The sequence below is a fragment of the Mustela nigripes genome, chromosome 9, assembly GCF_022355385.1.
Source record: "Mustela nigripes isolate SB6536 chromosome 9, MUSNIG.SB6536, whole genome shotgun sequence".
Taxonomy (NCBI): domain Eukaryota; kingdom Metazoa; phylum Chordata; class Mammalia; order Carnivora; family Mustelidae; genus Mustela; species Mustela nigripes.
This window is the reverse complement of record NC_081565.1, coordinates 64,938,036-64,960,173: the sequence shown is the minus strand read 5'-3', so window position 1 is coordinate 64,960,173 and position 22,138 is coordinate 64,938,036. Positions and strand designations below refer to the sequence as shown.

General features: G+C 44.5%; 1 protein-coding gene across 1 annotated transcript in view; it reads right to left on the bottom strand.

Annotated features, from left to right (window-relative positions):
* The window catches only part of FBP2 (fructose-bisphosphatase 2), a 32,533-nt gene extending 10,906 nt beyond the window's left edge, over window positions 1–21,627 (bottom strand). Inside the window, exons 1-4 of the mRNA XM_059412312.1 lie at window positions 21,334–21,627; window positions 16,719–16,881; window positions 14,611–14,703; window positions 1,219–1,359 (exon numbers count right to left, since the gene is read on the bottom strand). Of these exons, the coding sequence (XP_059268295.1) occupies window positions 1,219–1,359; window positions 14,611–14,703; window positions 16,719–16,881; window positions 21,334–21,503 (567 nt within the window). The 5' untranslated portion in view covers window positions 21,504–21,627. The remainder of the gene's footprint in view (window positions 1–1,218; window positions 1,360–14,610; window positions 14,704–16,718; window positions 16,882–21,333) is intronic.
* Between the last annotated feature and the right edge of the window lie 511 nt (window positions 21,628–22,138).

Sequence of the window (22,138 nt, the reverse complement as noted above, 5' to 3'; positions counted from 1 at the left end):
AGACTAAGTCCATCCCAGCTCCCTCCTGGCAGGATTCTCCACTGTTCTTCTAGAGCACAGCCATCCTTGTTCACTAAGTCCTACTTCCTGGTAGTCTCTGGCTCCTGAGCTTTAAGAGCTTGCTGTGGACATTTGTGGAGTAACACTTCCTAAAAACAGCCTAACATCCTTCTCATTGGATGCCAATCTAGGAAGACTAAGCTGGGTCTCCTCCAGCCCAAGGTCAGGCATGTGACTTAGCTTGGCAAATGAGATACTCTTCTTTGGCACTTGAAACCTGAGTGAGAGACACAGAATCAGGGGTAGGGTCCAGGCCAGACTGGCCATGCTGCAAGCCCGTTCCTGGGACTCCTGCATCCGGGTCCTCAAGACCTGCCCATCCCCAGCGTATGTCCTGAGCTTTACCATTAATATGGTAACATCTTTTACTTAATTGGGAAGAACATGTACATTAGAAGGAGTCCCACAAATCCATGCTGTCCAATGGGGTAGCCACTAGTCACATGTGGCAATTTAATTTAATTAAAATGAGACAAATTTGGGTTTTTTTTTTTAAGGGTTTTATTTATTTATTTGACAGAAACAGCAAGAGAGGATCACAAGCAGGGGGAGTGGGAGAAGAAGCAGGTTTCCCGCCAAGCAGGGAGCCCGATGCGGGGCTTGATCCCAGGACCTGGGATCATGACCTGAACCGGAGGCAGATGCTCAGCAACTGAGCCACCCAGGTGCCCCAAGACAAAGTTTTGAAACCAAGTTTCTAGTCACACTAACCACATTGCAAGTGTTCAGTAGCCACAAGAGGCTAGTGTCTGCCATATTGGACAGCACAGATAATAGAACATATGCTGGGTCACAGAAAGTTCTATTGGAACATGCTACTCTAAAAATATCCATGTTTCTGTCTAGACACTGGCAACATTAGGCTTTTTAAAATGATTGTATTTCCATAAGCCAAAGAGGTTGAATGCATTTTTGGATTAGAAAAATCCTTAAGGGCAGAGGCTGGGCTGATATGACAGACCCCACAGAACCCTTCAAAAGCCCTCTGGGGGGGTGGACACAGGTCATTAATGTTCATTGATGTTGGTGTTGATTCCCCAACCAGATTCCCTTGTCCCAAAAGCAAGTATTAAGTATGAAATTACCCCAGCCAACTGGAATTAAAGCACAGAGACACAGGGAGTCCTCAGAACTGATATGAACACACTGGATACCTACTGGGTCAAGCATGAAGAGGTCCACTCCTTGCCCAGTGGAAAGAGCCACCAAGGTTGCACTACCATAGAGGGCATAGCCCGCAGCCACGATATTTCGGCCTGGCTGCAGAGCATCCTTTTCAGAAGGCTCATCCTCTGAAGTCTGTGGAAGAGAAAAGAGAAACATAGGGTGTTATCGTCTCTGGACAGAACACTCTACCAGAGGCCTGGGCTTCAGACCTCCTTGAACCACTGAAGGAAATGCAGTCCTTAGAATTTTGAGCTGAGGCCAATGCATCTGGAGGGAATGCATTGCCATGGTAACAAATGGTTCGAGCCAAGCAATTGCAGAGACCATTCTTGGACTCCTTGCTGGTTTCTGAACACATCCATCTGCGTCCTGCCAAAAAGCACCCCAAAATGCTAAAACCACAGGCCCTCTTAAAAATTATAAGCCAGGCTCCTTAACTGTTACAGAAACCAAGGTCATGAAGCTCTGATCTTGCGCCCTATCCCATTGTATGTGCTCAAGAGCCCTTGGAGGGAAACATCTTTATCATCTGGATTATGTAGATGCAACACTCAGGCCTGAATGTTTGAACAACTCACCTGATTACTTTGGAAAAACAGGTAGCACACTGCTGGGCTCTGCTGTGAGAGCTGAGTTGGGGAGTGGGAAGGAGAGGAGGCATGCCCTGCTCTTTCCTCACCTTCATCTGGGGTTCTGGCTTCACAGCAAAGCCTTCAGGGATGGGGGGAGAATTCTGGACTAGCACTGGAACTGGCCGTGGCCTCTAACATCCCTGTGGGTGGCAGATGTGACAGGAGCTTGGAAGGAGAGGCGAATGGGCAGACTTCGATCAACTCTTCAAATCAGAAGACCCAGATGGATTCAGCTCCACAGACCATGGCAAATAGCTGTGACAAATGTGACAAGCTGAGGCTCCAAACTCACTTTCCCAGAGCCTGTCATACCCAAGGAGCGTGGTGCTCGGTGTGCAAGGGTTAAATACGAATGGTTGGCCTCATTGCTTCTGGGCCCTTCTATACCCCACTCTCTATTTTCCAGCACAGCTTCTTCTGCTGTTTAATTAGATGCTCTGTTCTCTCTAGATGCCAGTGGATTTGGGCTAAAAGACCAGTCCAGAAATACTGCCTGGAGATTCCCTACTGAGCAGAAAATTCCAGAGAACTGCAAAGTGGTAGAGGTGAAGTTATGAAGACACACTGATGATTATGTCATTAGGAACCAGAACAACAATATTGAGCCTGAATATTATACACACATCTAAAATCTGTCAGCCGGGGCGCCTGGGTGGCTCAGTGGGTTAAGCCTCTGCCTTCGGCTCGGGTCATGACCTCAGGGTTCTGGGATCGAGCCCCGCATCGGGCTCTCTGCTCTGCAGGGGGAGCCTGCTTCCCCCCCCCCCCTCTCTCTACCTGCCTCTCTGCCTACTTGTGATCTCTCTCTGTCAAATAAATAAATAAAATCTTTTAAGAAAAAATCTGTCAGTTGTGTTAATTGACTCCCCTGAAGAACAACTTCTTCAGGGTAAAATAGTTAATTTATATTTATTTGGGGCTTTATCTTTTTCTAAGTACTTTCCCATCCTCATGCTTCTGTGAAACAATGGAGACTCTCCCTAGTCCTCATTTAAAAGTGAAGGAATGGAGGTCAGGGGAGGTACCCACACATTTTGAAACAATTGAGTGACACAGCTGGGATGGACCCACATGTCCCAGTGCTAAGCCAGCATCCTTCTCCACACTGTCACGGAATATGGGTGGCTCAATCTGTTAAGTGTCCTACTCTTGGTTCCTTTTTTTTTTTTTTTTTAATGCTATGTTATGTTAGTCACCATCTAGGACATCATTAGTTTTTGATGGAGTGTTCCATGATTCACTGTTCACATTTAATACTCAGTGCTCATTACTCCACGTGCCCTCCTTAATACCCATCACCGGGCTACCACGTCCCCCATCCCCCATCCCTCTCCCCTCTGAAAGCCTCCGATTGTTTCCCAGAGTCCATAGTCTCTCGCGGTTTATATCCCCCTCTGATTTTTCCCCATCTGTTTTCCCTCCCTTCCCCTAATATCTTCCATGCCATTCCTTATGTGTCACATATGAGTGAAACCATATGATAATTGTCTTTCTCTGCTTGACTTATTTCACTTAGCATAATCCCCTCCGGTCCCATCCATGTCGATGCAAATGGTGGGTGTTCATTCCTTCTGATGGCTGAGTAATAGTCCATTGTATATATGAGCCAACTCTTGATTTCTGCTCAGGTCATGATCTCAGGGTCATGAGATCGAGCTCCACATCATCCTCTGCACGAGCACAGAGCCTGCTTAAGATTCTCCCTCCCTCCCTCTCTTTCATGTGCAGTCTCTATCTCTCAAAAAACAAAAACAAAAACAAAAACAAAACACCTAATTTCCTTTTTTTTTAAGATTTTATTTATTTGACAGACAGAGATCGCAAGCAGGCAGAGGCAGGCAGAGAGATAAGGAGAGGCAGGCTCCCTGCTGAGCAGAGAGCCTGATACAGGGCTCAATCCCAGGACCCTGGGATCATGACCTGAGCCAAAGGCAGAGGCTTTAACCCACTGAGCCACCCAGGCATCCCAAAGCTAATTTCCTTTTAATAGTCTTTATGTTCCCATTTTACATTCTTTCAAATAACTTTTTTTCTTGCAACTAATTACATTTCCACCTGACTCTCTCATGTGTTCAATAAATTGGCCTTGTTTCTAATTCCTGGCCATGTATTCATTCTGAGAACCAGGCCCTGGAGCAAACTCTCAAAGAAGACAAGCAGTATCAGCATCCCCTGTGATCTTGTTAGAAGTATAAATACTAGTCCCCCCACCGCTCCCCCAACCAGGCTTTGGAGTCGGAAACTCTGGGCCTCCGGAAAGCTTGCAGGTGATTCTGGGGCATGCCAGTTTGGGAACCACAGCTCTAAAGCATGAGCTCTCAAGAATCTTTAGAAAAGTGGAAGTTGTTTGTTTTTGTTTTTTTTTTTTTTACTAAAATCTTTAGTCTTCACCATCGAAGCTTCACTCGGCCACCAGAAGGACCACATTTTCTGTGTAGGAAACCAGAGTTCTGTCCTGCTGATTTCTCCCTGACCAGAGGAGCTGGGGTCTTGTAGTCCCCACACAGCCTAGCACCCTCTCCGTGGCCCTCTGGGCTCTGTGCTGGGGCTTGAAGGGAACCACTCCTTCCCCACTGGCTTCACTGCTTCTAATAACAGGTGGAACCCTCAGGCCCACAGAAATAATAAAAATACTTTCTAGATCTCAAGGCTTCCCTCTAGCCATTGCCCTATCTCTGTCTTCATCTAGGTCTGTGAGTCTAGAATGCCTGTCTACCTAGCTGTCTGTCTTCTGCCCCCACTGCAGCCTCCCAGATATGACCCATCTACCACCTCAGGAGCACAAGGTCCAGTCCTCTTTACCCTACCTCTGGGCAATGTCGGGTCCCTTGGCTGCTGTCTCCATCTTGATATGGGTCTCTCCTGACCATCTGTCTGCTTCCCTCTTTTCCGACTCCCAATTTTGTGATTTATAAGAAATATCTATTTGCACATTCAGATGACCGAAATGCATTTCTCCTATATATTCCGTTTTCACCCACAGTTCCTGGCTCACAGTTTCCAAAACCCTCAGACTTCCCTAAGTGTTGAGAGTGATAAAATGTCTTTGTCATGCTGATGAATGACTTTTGGACGTCACTGGAAGGAAGCTGGCTTGCTGCCAGAAGAATCAAGCTCTGTAATTTTTAGAAAATTGGAACTTTCGACCTCACCCCCTGCAAAGGTGGTAAGGGATGGAGACTGAATCTACTGCCAGCGGCCAATGATCTCATCAGTCAAGCCTATGTAATGAGTCTCCATAAACCTGAAAAGGACAGAGCTGGAAGAATTTCTGGACTGGTAAACACCCAGAGGTTCAGGGAAAGTGGTGTGCCTAGAGAGGGCAGGGACACTGCACCCTTTCCCCATACCCTCCCCTAGGCATTTCTTCCATCTGGTTCTTCCTGAGTTATATCCTTTAATAATAAACTGGTGATCTAGCAACTTTTTTTCTCTGAGTTCTGTGAGCTGCTCTAGCAAATTAATCAGAACTGAGGAGAGGGTCTTGGGAACCTCTGATTTCTAGCCGGTTGGTCAGAAGCTCACATAACAACAGGGCTTGCAACTGGCATCTGGATTGAGTGGCCAGGGGGTGCAAATATGTCTTTTAGAGAAGGTTACATAAATAGGATCATACATGAGGCGGAGGGCGGTCATTAGGACTTCCAATCTATAGCAGGTCGGTCAGGAACACAGTACAGATAATAGCCTGGGGTTGCCTTGTAAGAATGAGCCCTTCACTCCTGGAATCTGATGCTATCTCTGGGTAGATAGTGTCAGAAAAGAGTTGAGTTCTTGGACACCTGCCAGTGTCTGAGAATTGCTTGGTGCAGTGTGGGGACCCTATCTCTCCTCCATGTTGGAATTGCATCCAGGAACCTTTCATGGCCTTTCAAACTCTCTAGCTGTGCCTTCTTATTTGCTTTTGCCACCTCCTATTCCTCTGACCCCTTAAATGTAGGTGCTCCTCCTGATTCCTCCCCACCCTCGGGGTATATAACCAGTGCAAGATGCACTTTCTTATCCATAAGATGCACTTTCTTATCCAAAAGTACTCTGAGTTGCTGTGAGACAAATTTAATGAGGGCTGGGATGAATGTCTGACTCAACCTGGCCCAATCAGAGTCTGCTCCAGAAATCCAGACTTGGGGCTAGAACACCCTGGTTCATGTCAGCCTGGGAGCTGTGGGACAGCACTTTCCTTCTGCCATTAGCCAGAGAACCAGAGAAAACCTGATTCACAGAGAGAGGAAGGAGTAAAGTGGCCAGGTGGCAGGAAGGCAAGATAAGAGACTCTTTTCTGGTCCCAGCCTTCTCTGAAGCTGCCATATTCCTGCCTTAGCGTTTCCTAATCCATTCCTGCCATTTACGCTAGAACCCTAATCAGTAAAGCTCTCTTCTCAGTCTACACACTCCTTGGCAATCGTACCCACAACCAGAGTTCAAAGCCCTACGCACCTACCGATGATTCCTGAGAGCCCAGCCTCGGAGTCACTGCCCACCAGACAACCCTAGTCAGGTATCCCGGAGATACGTCAAACTCAAGATGGTATTTGCCGGGACGCCTGGGTGGCTCAGGGTCCTGGGATCCAGTTCTGCATCAGACTCCTTGCTCAGCAGGGGGCCTGCTTCTCTTGCTGCCTCTGCCTGCCTCTCTGCCTGCTCGTGTGCACTCTCTCTCTCTGGCAAATAAATTTAAAAATCTTTAAAAAAAAAAAAAAAAGATGGAATTTGCCTTTCCCATCGCACCCCCCAAATCCCTGCTCTGCTGTCATTATGTCTTGTCTCAGCAAATGGCACTGTCATTTGCTCAGTAGAAGCCCAAGAGTCCCCAGCCCCTCCCTTTCGCTGGCCACCCTCCTTGCCCTCACCCACGCCTTCCTCTCAAGGCACTAAGACCGGGCGCTCCTGGCACCTCCCTTCTCAGCGCCACGGCCCTCGCTCCCTCCTCACCACCTCCACCTCGCCCCAAGTGACCTTCACCTCCTGCCTGGTCCCCCAACTCCACCCTGGCCCCATCCGGACCCATGCCGCTTCTCTGACTGTCTTGTTCATGCCTGTTTTTCTACCACTAGGGGCGATCTGGCCCATGGCTATTGCACTCCGTTGAGAGACACACACAAATACACACGCAAGTTTATACACATGCATATATATCATATATGTACATATATGTACATATACACATGTGCATATGCGCATGTATATGTACATATATGTAAAATATATATAAATATAAAATATATTTTTAAAGTATGCATACATACTTTTTCAGGAGCAGGCTGGGCAGGCAATTGCATAGGCATTTCTAAATTTAATCAACCTCTTATTTAAAATTTAGATTTTTTTTTCCCTGAAATTTTTTAAACTTTGTTTTAAAATAATGGTAGATTCACAGGAAGTTGTGTAGATAGTACAGAGAGCCCCAGTACCTTTCACCCAATTTCCCTCAGTAGTTTCATGACATACATTTTACTATGGTACAATATCAAAACTGGGAAACTGACATTGGTATTAAGTCCGTGTGTCGCTCTTTGCCATTTTATTACATGTGTAGACACCACATAAAGGTACAGAACTATCCCACCAGGTGGAGAAATCTCCCTCATGCTACTCCTTTACGGTCACACCCAACCTCCTCACCCCACCATCCCTAACCCCTGGCAGCCACTGATCTTTCTCCAACTGTACAAGTATGTATTTTTTTTTAAGATTTGTTTATTTATTATTAGAGAGAGAGGGAGCATGGGGGAAGGGGGAGGGGGTGGGACAGAGGGAGAGAATCTTTCAAGCAGACTCCCTGCTGAGCACAAGCCAGATGCAGGAGTTGATCCCACAACCCATGAGATCACTACCTGAGCCAAAACGGAGGGCTGGATGCTCAACAGACTGAGCCACCCAGGTGCCCCTGTGCAAATATGTCTTTTAGAGAAGGTTACATAAATAGGATCATACATTTTGTGAACTTTTGAAATTACCTTTTTTCACTCAGCATGATACCCTTGAGATCCACCCAAGTTGTTACATGTATGGATAGTTTATTCCATTTTATTGCTGAATGTTTCTTCATGGTAGAGATGTATCATTGTTCAACCACTCACCTATGGTAGGATGTTTGGGTTATTTCCAGTTGTGGGTGATTAGAAATAAAGCTGTCACGAACAATCATATGCAGGTTTGTATGTGGACATAAGTCTTCATTTCTCTGGGATAAATGAAGAAACTGCCAAATTTTTCCCAAGTGGCAGTGTCACTTACATTTCCACTAACAACACATGAGGGACATCATTTCTCTGCATCCTTCCAACATTTGGTATTGTCACTATTTTATACTTTATGGGTTGTATTGGATGTGTAGGGATGTCTCATCATGGTCCCACTTCACATTTCCCTAATGGCTAGTGATGTTGAACATCTTTTTATGTGCTTATTTGCCAAAAGACTCATTTTCACCTGCTTGGTGATATGTCTCTTCACGTCTCGTGTTCTAATTGGATTGTTCAGAGATTTTTACTATTGAGTTTTAAGAGCACTTTTATGTTCTAAAAAGGAGTCCTTTGTCAGACTGGTTTGCAAATATCTTCTCTCATGCTGTAGCTTGTGTTCATTCTCTTAACAGAATGTGATTTTTGAAGGATTGCTCCATTTCATCTGAGCTGTCAGATTTATGTGTGTGCAGGTGTTTACAGTATTCCTTTATTTTTCTTTTGATTTCTCCTCATTTTTTAAAATACCAAAACAACTTTGAGATGAACAATCTAGTACACAAATATGTGTTTTCCTAAAAATTCAAAAATTAAAAATAAATTTTAAAAATGTGTGTTTCTCTGATTATTCTTAGAAGAGAAATTCCAAATAATGAAACTATTGGGTAAAAGACTGTTAATACATATTGAAGAGTTGCCCCTCAAAAAGGTTGCATTAACTTGCAACTTTACGATCAGTGATAGAAGTATTTGTTTTTTTGTTTTGTTTTGTTTTGTTTTGTTTTGTTTTGTTTTGTTTTAGAGAGAGAGAAAGAGAACACATGCACATGCACCAGTGGGATTGTGTTGGGGCTGGAGGAGAGGAAGAGAAAGAGGGAGAGACAGAATCTTTAGCAAGCTCCACGCTCAGCACTTATGACTCGAGCCAAAATCAAGAGTCAGATACTGGGGCGCCTGGGTGGCTCAGCGGGTTAAAGCCTCTGCCTTCGGCTCAGGTCATGATCCCAGGGTCCTGGGATCGAGCCCCGCATCGGGCTCTCTGCTCAGCGGGGAGTCTGCTTCCTCCTCTCTCTGCCTGCCTCTCTGCCTACTTGTGATCTCTGCCTGTCAAATAAATAAATAAAATCTTTAAAAAAAAAAAAAAAAGAGTCAGATACTTGGGGTACCTGGGTGGTTCAGTGAGTTAAGCCTCTGCCTTCGGCTCAGGTCTTAATCTCAGAGTCCTGGGATCGAGGCCCACATCAGCCTCTCTGCTCAGCAGGGAGCCTGCCTCCCCTACCCCAGTCCCCTGCCTCTCTGCCTACTTGTGATCTCTCTCTCTCTCTCTCTGTCAAATAAATAAAATTTTAAAATCTTAAAAAAAAAAAAAAAGTCAGATACTTAATTGACGGGCCATCCAGACAACCCAAAGCATTTGCTTTAATCCAATCTGATGACTATAAGAGAACACTATCTTTTCAACTTGGTCAATTCGAAGGCTAAAAAAAATTATATTTCTTTTGTTTAATTTCCATTTTTTAATAGTTAACAATGTAAACTTCATAGGATTCTTGGCCATTTTTATTTCTTATTTTGTAAGTTGCCCTTTCATGTATTTGTGTATTTTTCTCCTAGCGTAATTGTCTTTGTGTTGATTATTTTAATACCTTTTTACATATGAGAGATAGTAATGCCTTATATGTGTTAAATCTATTTTCCTCGTGCTATCTGTCTTTTAATTTTACTTATAGTGTCCTTTTCTTTTGCAGTGCAATATTTTGATCATTAAAACTATTCGGGCATCTGGGTGGCTCAATCAGTTAAGCATCTGCCTTTGGCTCAGGTCATGATCCCAGCATCCTGGGATTAAGTCCCACATTGGGTTCCCTGCTTAGCGGGAGCCTGATTCTCCCCCCCCCCCCCCCCCCCCCCCCCCCACTGCTCATGCACCCTCTCTCTCTCAAATAAATAAATAAAATTTTTATAAATAAATAAATAAATATGTATATATATTATTCATTACAGTCCAAGTTATTTTCTTCTCTATCTTTATGGTTAGATAGGATTTCTCCTACATCAAGACAAAACCAGACAAATAGTCTTCTATGTTTTATTTCTCCATGAAATTTGTTAACCCATCTATAATTTATTTAAGCTCATGAAAAATAGAAAGACTCATTTTTTTCCTGGCTTTGAGACTTCAAAGATCTACTTCACATTAGTCATCTCTATTGCAATGACACTCTCCTCAGGAAATCTCGGAGTAGTTGGCAAACAATTTAGTGTTACCTTTCTCTGATCTTTTTATTTCTTCCTACCCCAATAAAACATCTAAATCTGTCACATGTAAAGGAACGGATGCACCCTATGGCCACTTACCAGTAAAGTTAATGGGAATTGCAAAGGTTCACTCTGTTTGGTGGTAGAGCGTATGGAAAAGTGGACCATGTTTCTTTTTATTGAGGTATAACTTACACATAGCAAAGCACACACATCTGAATTGTATAGTTCAGTGAGTTTTTACATACATGTAATATACACTTATGCAACTACCAAAATCAATTTACAGAACATTCCTTTTTTTTTTTTTAAGATTTTATTTATCCATTTGATAGAGAAAGCAAGAGCATGCACAAGCAGGGGGAGCAGCAGACAGAGGGAGAGGGAGAAGCGGGTTCCCCATGGAGCAGGGAGCTTGACCTGGGGCCTGATTCCAGGACACTAGGATCATAACCTGAGCCGAAGGCAGACACCTAACCAACTGAGCCACCCAGGTGCCCCACTGCAGAACATTTCTAATAACCTAGAGAGACTCTTGCACCCTCCTCAATCACAATCACCTTCCCCAAAGGTAACCTCTACCCTGCCTTTCATCATGTAGATATCAAAAGGATAATCACCTTTGCCTGTTTTGGAACTTCATTTAATGAAATCCTAAAGCATATGTTCTTTTGTAACTGGCTTGTTTCACATTATGTATTTGTAATTTTATCTGTGTTTTTGCACATGTCAGTGTTCTGTTCTTTTTCATTGCTATGTAGTTTTCTGTTGTATGAATGCATCACAATTCATTTATCCATTCTAATGCTGATACACAGTTTGGCTCTGTTTGCCCACCAGGGGCTATTACAGATTACTTACCGCGTGTCTTTGGGCAGACCCGAGCACTCACTCATCTTGGGTGCGTACCAGGAGTGGATTTGTTGGACCATAATGTATGACTCTATGTTAATCATCAGCAGGTGCCATCCCAACTTTCTAAAGTGTTTGTGCTATTTTTGCTCCCACCAACAACGTACAATTCCCAGTTTCTTCATCAACACTTGGTACGCACTTTTCATTTTAGCCATTCTTGTGCGGTGAATGATGTCTCACTGTTTTAATGTTCATTTTCCTGATGACCAATGATGTCAAGTATCTCTCTTGTGCTTATTATTAACCAGCTGTGGAAAAACTCTCTTCAGTGAAGTGCCTGTTCTAATCTTTGCCCAGCACTTTGATGAGATAATGGCATATTTAATTCATTTGTAGAAGTTCTTTACTTATTCTGCCGAGAGGTCTCTTTTTGGAATTATGTCTTGAAAATCTTTTCTGCCAGTCTGTGATTACCTTTTCACTCTCTTAATTTTGTCTTCTGATGAATGAAAGTTCTTAATTTTAATGAAGTACAGTTCATTAGCCTTTTCTTTCATGGCGATTGCTCTCTATCTCTCGTTTAAGAAATATTTACCTTCCCCAAAAGCATGAAGATATTCTCCTGTGGCTTTTTTTCTAGAAACACTGGTAGTTTCCAGAGGCAGAGGCAGAATGGTGAGGGGCAGAAGGTTGAAGGTAACTAAAAGATACAAACTTCCGGTTTTTCGATGCTAAATCCTAAAGATGTAACGTACAGCATGGTCACGATAGTTAACAATACTGATTGCATATTTGAAAGTTGCTATGAGAGTGGATCATAAAAGTTCTCATGACCAGAAAAAATACATATTTATTTTGTGTATATGTATGTATATATGTATCTGTATGTATATGGACATATATACATACAGATCTCAAATCACTATGTTGTTCACCGATTCTAATACAGTGTTATATGTCAACTGTATCTCAGTGAAGCTGGAGGGGCGTGAGAAGCTATGAAGAGCCTGATGCAGCTGGAGAGCCCGTTTGAACCCCTAACCTGCCGGGTCCTGACTGGTGATTCTCTCTGTGCTTCAGTTTGTTCACCAGTAGGAAAGTGACAGCAGTAAGTGCACCTGCTTCATAGGCTGAGGCAAGGGCTGAGCCATGGGCTCGGTGCTTACAGGTGGGCAGAACGTGGCCAACTCACGATCTGTAGTCCATAGTATTAGCCATAATGAAAAAGTCAACGCTTAAAACCACCTCAAATGTACACCTGGTACCTTTTTTTGGAATCTCATGAAGATCACACCATCCATCCCTTTATTTTTATCTCTAAGCTGTACCTTAAAGGGAGAAGCAAAGCTCCTTTATTCACCAGGCTCATTTTTGCTTGACCTCAAAACATCACCTTAGTCTTTCACTCTCTCAAATACCAGAGAAAGTGTCCACAGTCATTCTCGCCTGCCCCCTCAGCAAATGTCTCCTTTGCTCTCTCGGCAGGAAAAAAAGAGAGAAGCACCAAGTAGGAAAGCAAAATTCTCAGAGGTTCCCTCCAGTCCAGGCTGGCTTGGCCTCCATTTGGTTCTCCAAGACAGAAGTAGCAGAGCCCACTCCTGCTCTTCGACGTTCTCCTCAGAAAGAAGCTTAGACTAATTCACATATCCTGCTAAGGTTAGTTTTCTGCTAAGCTTTTGTCCCTTGAAAATCAAATTCTGGGCTCTTTCTTTGAACAACCATCAGCCAAGTAGAAATATCTTCAAATATCAGTATCTACAGGCAACACATGAGGTGACATGGGACAGATCCAGTCTTTCCCTCATGTTTGTCATCTAAGAGCACTAAAGAAAACACTCAGAGGAAGTTAATCACACGCACATTACAGAATTAGTGCCAAATCATTGCACAGAAAGTCAGTGATGCCCGCGATTTGATCCCAGGTAGTTTAGTGGACAGAATGTGTGCTGTGGAGACAGCAGCATGGGGAGGGGCCTCCACAACCAGCCTGGAGGGAAGATTACCCAAAAGAACGATCCTTAAGACCACCCAGCAGCCTTGGTCTCCCTTCTGACTGAAAGCCCCCAGGGCAGAGCCCAGCCATCCTGACTAGAGTGAGGACTGAGCCTCAAATTGTGATCCAGTGTGGGTTATGCGGTTTGCCATGAAGTCTCCAGTGATACAGGATGGTCACAAACCAAGCCATAAAATCCTCTCTGTTGTTAGGTATGCATGGTAGGCAAAGGCCCCAAAGAGATCCTAATCCCCAGAATCTGTGACCGTGTTATATTATTTGGCACAAGGGACTTTCAGATATAATTAGGGTTACCAATTTAAAATAAATCATCATGGATTATCTAGATGGGCCCAATCTAACCTAATAAGCCTTTATTTTTTTAAGATTATTTATTTATTTATTCACACAGAGGTCACAAGTGGGCAGAGAGGCAGGCAGAGAGAGAGAGAGAGAGGAGAAAGCAGGCTCCCGGCTGAGCAGAGAGCTAGATGAGGGGCTCCATCCCAGGACGCTGGGATCATGACCTGAGCCGAAGGCTTAACCTACTGAGCCACCCAGAAGCCCCTCTAATAAGCCTTTAAAAACAGGGAACTTTCTGTGGCTGAGGCCAGGGGAGATGAAGCAAAGTAGGGATATCAGAGAGATTAGAAGTCTGAGTAAGACTTGACCTGCCTCTGCTACCTTTAAGGACACAAGAGTCGCAAAACACAGAATGTAAGAAGCTTCTAGAAGCTGAGAATGGCCCCAGCATCAGCCAGCCAAAAAAAGCCAGGGACCTCCATCCTACCACAAAACAGAACTGAATTCTGACAACAACCTAACCAAACCTGGGAGCAAACTGCCCCACCCCCAGTTTCTCAGGAGGAGCCCAGGCTGGCTGACACACAGACCGTGGCCTTACGAGATGCGAGCAGGGAACTCAGACAGCTGACCTACAGAATGGTAGACAATAAGAGGGTACTGTTTTAAGCCTCTAAACATGTGGCCCATTGTTACAGCAGCAATAGAAAATCAATACAATAGGGGCGCCTGGGTGGCTCAGTGGGTTAAGCCGCTGCCTTCGGCTCAGGTAAAAAAAAAAAAAAAAAAAAAAAAAAAAGAAAATCAATACAATAAGATTTGAGAAACATAACAAAGAAGCAGAGGAGTCCTCAAATGCCATCAAGAACCTAATACCACATCTGATATCTGTTCACAACCAGATTTTCCAAACCAGGTCCCGTCTGTCCTCTGATGTTACCATCCCACCAGGGGGGTGAAGAAGGCAGTCAGAAAAGTACCAGTTCAGTTCTTCCGGTGAGGATCCTGAGACTGAGCGAGCTATGGTTTGCCTACAGTGGCCTGTCTGGTTAGTGGAAGGACAGAGACTAGAACTCCAAACTCGTGGCTCCCAGCCCAGCAACCTTCCAGAAACTCCTAGAGGGAGGAGACATTAAAGATCAGACCATCTGCTTACCTTCCTGTAGATGGCAAAGATGGTTCCAATGGAGGCCAGGCAGTCGATGTTAGAAGATCCATCCAGTGGGTCAAAGCAGACCACGTACTTCCCCTAAATGCACGGAGAGAAGAACCACCTGATTGGTCCCCTTTCAAACAACACACTCCATGTAAGTGGCTGTAAATGGCAGGCAACACTACATCAAAAAGTGATTGAGAGCAAAGAGTTATCCTTACCAAAAAATGCAATTACTAAGGGTGGCAAAGTATATCAGCATCTATGAATCCTAAGCCCAGGACCAACCTGCCTGTAGACGGATGAGTTGATGCCCACGTGGGGCGATCCAGGTCCCATCCACCTCCTCGCTTCCTCTGGCTCTGCCCTCCCCGGCCCCCTGGAGACTCAGGGCTGACAATGGTGTGACAGGAAACCCAGTCTGAAACTGACAACTGGCCCAGAGGGGTAGAGAAGTGGAAGGTGAACCCGGGCCAGCTCTATCCATAGCCGTGGTGAGATTGGTTATAGATTTATTCATGACTCTTGCTGAACCTCTCTGCAGACAGGCTTTCCTCCTTTTGGAGTGTTTTTGCCAAAAGACTTTGCCAAAAGAACAACATTCCAGAGCCTCTGGATCTGTCTAAGAGAGCTAGTAACCATAAATAGTCATGGGAATGAAAATACTGTCCCAGGTTTTGCTGAAGCCGACCCACCTGTCCTACGTGAAGACCAGAAGACAGAGTGGGTGGGATCTTTCTAGCTCACCCCACTGCTGTCACAGGCTGCTCCAGGTGTCACTCCGTAGAAAGAAATCACCAGATACTTTTTACAGGCCTCCTATGTGCAAGGTTCCAGGAGAGCTGGAGTGATGGGAATCAGAGTCTCCTGGCTAATTCCACACGGATAGTAGAACATCAAGGAAGACAGGAGTCATCTCTTCCACCACTAAAATTACTTCTCCCTGACTTTCTGGTGAGTAATACCCTAGCTTAAGCTGACCTTTATTTCTTTTTTATTCCTTGCTCAGTGGGGATGAGGGCAGGTTAAAAAGTGGGATAATCCATAAATTTGGAAATTCCCCATTCTCCCTGTAGATAATTCAAGTGAGCCCATTCATTCAGGCATGCATGCTTTCCACAAATATCTGTTGAACATCTGGAACATGCTGGAAAATGCTCAAGGAGCTGGCATGGAAGTAGGCATGGAATATTCAAGAACTAGCACTAAGACCTGTATGGCTTGGGTCAACTGGTGGGGAAAATGATGAATTAGATCGGAGAGATGATTGGGGGCATATCAGTGGGAGCTAAACGTTGAAAATGATCAGCGTCGTTTAGTTTAAATTGTGTGACACAGCGAGAGTAAAGTACTTTGCACAGTCCCTGATATACAGCAGGTATTTAATAAATTTGGCTTTACCTGTTCTGTCCTCTCATTATGAAGAAATGGTCTCCAACACCTAATGTATAAAACAAGGACCAGTCCCAGTATTTATTTTGTATAATAGTTGAGCATAGGTTGAATTTTTGGCCACCAGCAAACCTCTGTCTTTAATGAACTGTTTGTGAAACCAGAATGACTACAGACCCTCCCCGGTCACGCCCTGCACTGACCAGGTTTGCCATTGTATTAAGGCAACAGCACATGATCCTTACGCTTTCTTTCCTACATGAATCTGTTTCTCAGGCACAAAGAGATCTCTGCCGAAACCAGAGCTCCCTTGGAGAAGTGTGTGTTGGGGTAATGGGGCATAGAAGTGGGATGGGTGCTCTTCCTAGAAACTCTACTTTTTATTGGACTCAATGACTTTGAAGCCACAAAAAAAAAATGCAACACTTATTCCGGGCACATGAAAACACATGAACCCCACCCATTGAGGCATTTCCAGTTAATTACTCTGTTTTACTTCCTGAATGAATCACTCGGTCATAGAATTTTTTTCACTAGACAGTGTCAGCCTTCTAGCTAAAGAAGTATGCAATCCATTTTTTTTTTTTTCCAGGAAACAGAATTTAAGGAATCAAGGAAAATCCCAGAAACTAAAGAAAAGCAAAGCAACCAGATTCTTCCCAACTCGGTAGTGTCATCTGCTGGTGAGGAGGGGAACTGCATTCCGGCCATGCTCTCACCCTCTTCTCCTTGGCGGTGATAATCGCGTCTTTATTCTCCTCTGAAACCAGGACGCAGGTGCTGTAGGAGGACTGGAGCATGTTGATCACCAAAGAATTGGATAACACGTCCAATTTCTTCACCTCATCCCCGGTCACATTCACGCTTCCCGCAATTCCATACCTAAGAAAAGGGAATTCTGAATTAAAGGAATCCAAACTCCAGTAGAGAAGCCCAGAAGCCATTGTATGCCAGCTTTTCCCCTCATGGCTGCAGGGTCTCCAAATTATACAGACCAAGTGTAACATGACTCACAGTAGGGATTCTCAACTTTGCTTCCTTTACACCTCAGGGATGTATGGTCCTATCCCCTTATTTTCACAAAAACCCTACCAAGAACTCAGTCTTAATAAAACACAAACCAGCATTGGGCAGTGGGAGGAGAAGGAAAAGGACTAGTTCATAAACTCAGACACATTGCTGTCTTTACTGACTCCAACAAATGAAGGCTCATGGCTTTGCAGCCCGGAAGCTTCAAGTATCTGTTGATTACCCCAATAGTGGACCAGTGAGTCGAATGAAAAATAGCCCCATTGACAGCTTTGTGTTCCTTACGAAGGAAAGTTGGGGACACAATTAACTAGTTTAATTTTGCTCTTCATTGCCATTTCAAGCAATGTAAGAAAAATTCTATCTAGCTTTTTATTTTAGAATATCCATATGCAAGGTCTCCCAGTTCCCACCCTCATGGATAGGATCCTTCTAAAATACCAACCAGATAACTCTGGTCTCACCCTGAGTTCCCAGGTTCCCCACGGTGGACCTGAGGTCCCACCAAGAAAGCCCTGTCCCACTCACTTCATTCAGCCAGTCTCACCTCCAGAATCCACTGGACACACACTTGCCTTACATGTACCCCTGAGTTTGCCATCCTACCCCCACACTCTTCCACACTCATCCCTCTAAAAGTGGAGTGGCTATTACCCCGCTCAAGCCTTTTTCATCTCAACAGTACAAAAGTCCTGTGGCCACCAGCACCCAGCAAACTGTTCCTCTCCTTTTCACCTTCACTCATTGTGTTTCTCCACAGGAATGCTCTCTGCCAACCATCAGCTTCTCACTAGTCTCCCTCCTCGTCCCTTCTGGAAGGTTCTTTGGTTCCACTGTAGTGGGACGCTTCCCCACACTGGACACATCCCCTATCATCCCTCCCTCCCACAGCAGTTCATGACCTGTTCATGCAAAAACCTTTCCTGCTGGACTGTCTGTTCACTGAATGCTAGACTGCTGGCCTACTGTACTGGTTTCCATAGTGCTCAAGGACATAGTAGATGCTCAATACACATTCAACGAATTATGAAGAAGGCATGGCAGGAAAGTAATTTCCCTACTTCTCCATTATTTAATGTCATTTATTTGTTGAAGGAATCCTCAAGTGGTAGCCAGGGTTGAGAACCACTGATCTACCCTCAGCAGGAGACAACTCATTTCCCACCCTCCTTGACTGACAGCCTTCTTCCAGATGCCATCTACTCTTAACCCCCAACAACATCCCTCCTTCCAAAAAGAATGAAAGCTCATTCATACTGAGACCTAATTGTCTGACAACTGCTCCAAGTTAGGTCACAGATGCAAGAGAGCTTTATAACCCACAGGACAATATCTTTTGCCATTTTAACTAATATTAAAACTTTACTGACAATTTTTGGGGCACCTGGGTGGCTCAGTTGGTAAGCATCTGCCTTTGGCTCAGGTCATGATCCCAGGGTCCTGGATTCCAGCCCCACATTGGGCTCTTCGCTCGGCGGGAAGCCTCCTTCTCCCTCTCCCACTCCCCCTGCTTGTGTTCCCTCTCTCACTGCGTCTTTCTCTGTCAAATAAGCAAATAAAATCTTTAAGAAAAACGTTACTGACAATTTTTAAATGGAATATTCTACCACTGACAGTAGAAAACCATGAAGATGTTTCCAGAAGAAGCATTCTAGCATTCCCTTCTTCTTATAGCCACGAGAAGACCAAAAAAGAAGGAAAAAAAAAAACACCATGAAAATTTCTGATCCCTTTGGCATTCATTAAGTTTGTGCCTAAAAATATCTTCCCAGAAAAAGGAAGCAAAAGAATGAGGGACTTGAGGTCCCCTAAGTGGGAAGGGACAGAAGTATGTGGAAGTCCCATTTTCGTGAGCAGAATTGCTCCAGGACAGAGAGCAACCCTCTAGCAATATGAGAAGCAATTCCCTTGCTGTTCCATTGTCCTGTTAATTAATCTCAGCATTTCGTTAGAAAGAAGGAATTTCCAGACAATGGGCTTCTCACGCTGCCACTTTGGTGTTTCTTACTGAGGGGCTAGGGAAGGACGTCATCTGAATTGGCAAGGTGTGGGGCTCCTGCCAGCCTGAGGACCCCTGTCTCATGGCCTCTGAGAAAAAGGTGGAGCCTGACATCTTGATTCGGTGGTCTGCACCTGCCACCTAGTGGACAGTCAGCAGCATGGCCCAGCCAGCCGCAAATTTCCTCGGATCTGCACTGGGAACCACTATAATCATGAGAATTTACTGAGCATTTATTATGGATCTGGCCTTTTTGAAATCTTCATCCCATGGATCCACTAAGCCTTACAACAACCCTGTAAGCTAGGGGATATTAGCATCCCCTCCAGGTTACAAATGAGAAACTGAGGTCCCAGTGAGTGTAGATAATCACACGGAAAGAAGAGCCAAGTTCAATGAAGCCCCTATTACCCAGTTCCTGAGTCTACTTAATCTGGACGCTCAACAGCCACAAAGCTAAGAGTTCTGAAGCCAATTAGTACAACCCTACCACAGCCGCCATTGCCTAGCTAAGCATCCTGCCAAGAGGAGAAGCGCATTAAGGTGGGTAGAATATACAGAAATGTCAGCAAGCAGCGGAGATGCCCAGAAAATGGCTCTAAGCATAGCAGGGCCCATATTGCAGGGACAGAGAAAGTCCCTATTTAGTGTCACTCAGCATAACTCATCACCTCATAGGAGCAGGACAGAGGCAAATGGCTTCACCTCGCATTCACGAAAGTTCTTAATTGTAGAGCTTGGCCATTATTGCTGGATGACACAATAATACAGTTATAGCACAGAGAGTGGGGAAAGGCGATCATAATACATCTTTATTATTATTATTATTATTTTTTTTTTTTTTAAGCAGGCTCCACTCCCAGTGTGGAGGCCGATGCAGGGTTTGAACTCATGATCCTGAGATCAAGACCTGAACTGAGATCAAGAGTCAGATGCTTAACCAAATGAGCCACTCAGGTGCCTCATAATGCTATCAATTTTTTTCTGTATTATAAGTACTAAATTGTTAAGAATTAATGTTTTAAATTATCAGATTTTGTTATTTCTTTTTGTTATTTCATTTTTGGAATAATAATAATGGGTCCTTTCAACTTTTGAGAAGACCTCCACTGGACTTGCTACAAAGAAGATGGAACCCCAGAGAAAATCAGCTTCTTTTTACCACAGACTTAAACTGGACACTTGGCTTTGTGAAATTTTATTAAAGGTAAACCTCACTAAAATTGAGTCAGGAGGCCAGAAGGGGGAGCCCTCACACTGGACAACTGGAGGTCATTGCCGGAAGTGTTGTCAATTCCAAACCCTAACAGAAATCATCAATTAATTACAGACTCCTATAAGAAAAGATGTGGGTGGCATCTCCTCCAAGAAATTGACTAGCCCAGCAACGCAATCAGTAAAAAACCGTGAAGGCCCTGAACTCTTGTTTTTCACCAATGGGCTTTCGTTCAAAACAACCCCTGCCAATTTCCTCCTCTGTAAAATAACCTTCTTCTTTGTTAGACCAGCCTATGGTTTTTGGCAGAGCTTACTTGTCCCAGATTGCAATTCTCTACTATTCCTAATAAACTCATTTTTGCTGGCAAAATAAGCAACTTATTTTTAAGGTCAGCAGCTGTGACAGTCAGCAGCTGTAGCATGAACTTGGCCTCATTCTGCGCTTGGAAGGAGTACAGAAGAGAATCAAGTGGAAGAGCGCTCTGCATTCCCTCCTCCTCAACCCAGAACATCCCAGCTTCCTGCACGCCAAGCAGAGAAGATAAAGAGTCACAGAGAAGAAACAAAAAATTGTCTTAAAAGCAAAAAAGACTCCTTTCCAAAATAAGACTGAAGCTTCAGGGCAGGGAGTTATTTTGTAAATGATTCCTAGCTCCTAGCACCGTTGGCAAAGTTCATGGCAATAAAATGCTCATATCTGCTAGGAGCTAAAGCGAAATCTCAAGTGTTTCTCACTGTTTCTTTGCACAGCAAGAAACAAATCATGATAATTCAACCTATAGAAATGCAACAAGCCCCTGAGCTGGTCATCATTATAATACATGACAACTGGAAAAATTAAACATTTTTTTAAAAGAAAAAGAAAAAAAATTTTTTTTCCTCCATACCATCTCTCCCAGTATTTTGTTCCTTTCTTGAAACAAGTCAAGAGCCCTTCATCAGAGACAGAAACTTTAAAATCACCTTCCCTCCAGACACAGAGGCAGCTTCCCCGAGCACCTGCAGGTTTGCCCATGCCCCACCCGTGCCTGAATCCCTGCGTGTCAAGGGCGGGTCTGAGCACCCGCACTTGCTCCCCCCGGACTCACAGGTGGGCCAGGCCGGCCTTGCGCACAGCCGAGGATATGGCTTTGATGGCCGTCAGCATGGAGTTCAGCAGTTGCGTGAGCTCCCCAGTCCCTTTGGCCTGACGCCCCTTTTCCATAACGTAGCGGGTCAGGGTGAGCATGTCCGTTTCAAAGGGGCTTCTGTCCGACATCGTGGCGGGGAACTTTGCAAATCCTTCTTTTCTCCCAGGAAGCCCTGTTTATCTCGAAAGGCTGTAGCTCAGTTGGTATCAGAGCTGGTTCCTGCGCGTCCTGCCAGGACCGTTAAGGAAAAAGTGCCCCGACCCACGTGGTTGAGACAACTGGGCAAGCCCTCAAGGAAATCTCTCTGGCAGGCTGATTTGGAAGGATGCCAAAGCACCATAAGCAAGCTGCAAATAGAATCAGGCAGCCCAGAAACACACACCTCATTTTTCTTGATGATCCCAGGAAGCAACCCTTCAGTAACTGGTGGGAGAAGAGAAATCCAGCCACTAAAAAAAAAAAAAAAATCCATAAAACCCTCTCCTTCCAGGACTCGGGATGCTTTGCATACATCCACTGCAGAACCCAATTCCCCTGTGCCTATGGGAGGCATGCTGGCAAGTAACTTATCTGGGGTATAGGTCAGGTGATGAGATAATCCTGGTTCCGCTTAGCCAGGGGTCTTTCATAAACGTTTGCAAAGGGGGCTTCTTATTTCCAAAAGCACATGTGACCAAAGGGGTATCCATGATAGATAACCAAATCTAGAATAAGAAAATTACCCTCCTAGCGCAGTGTCTCACATCAGGTTTTTTTTTTATCA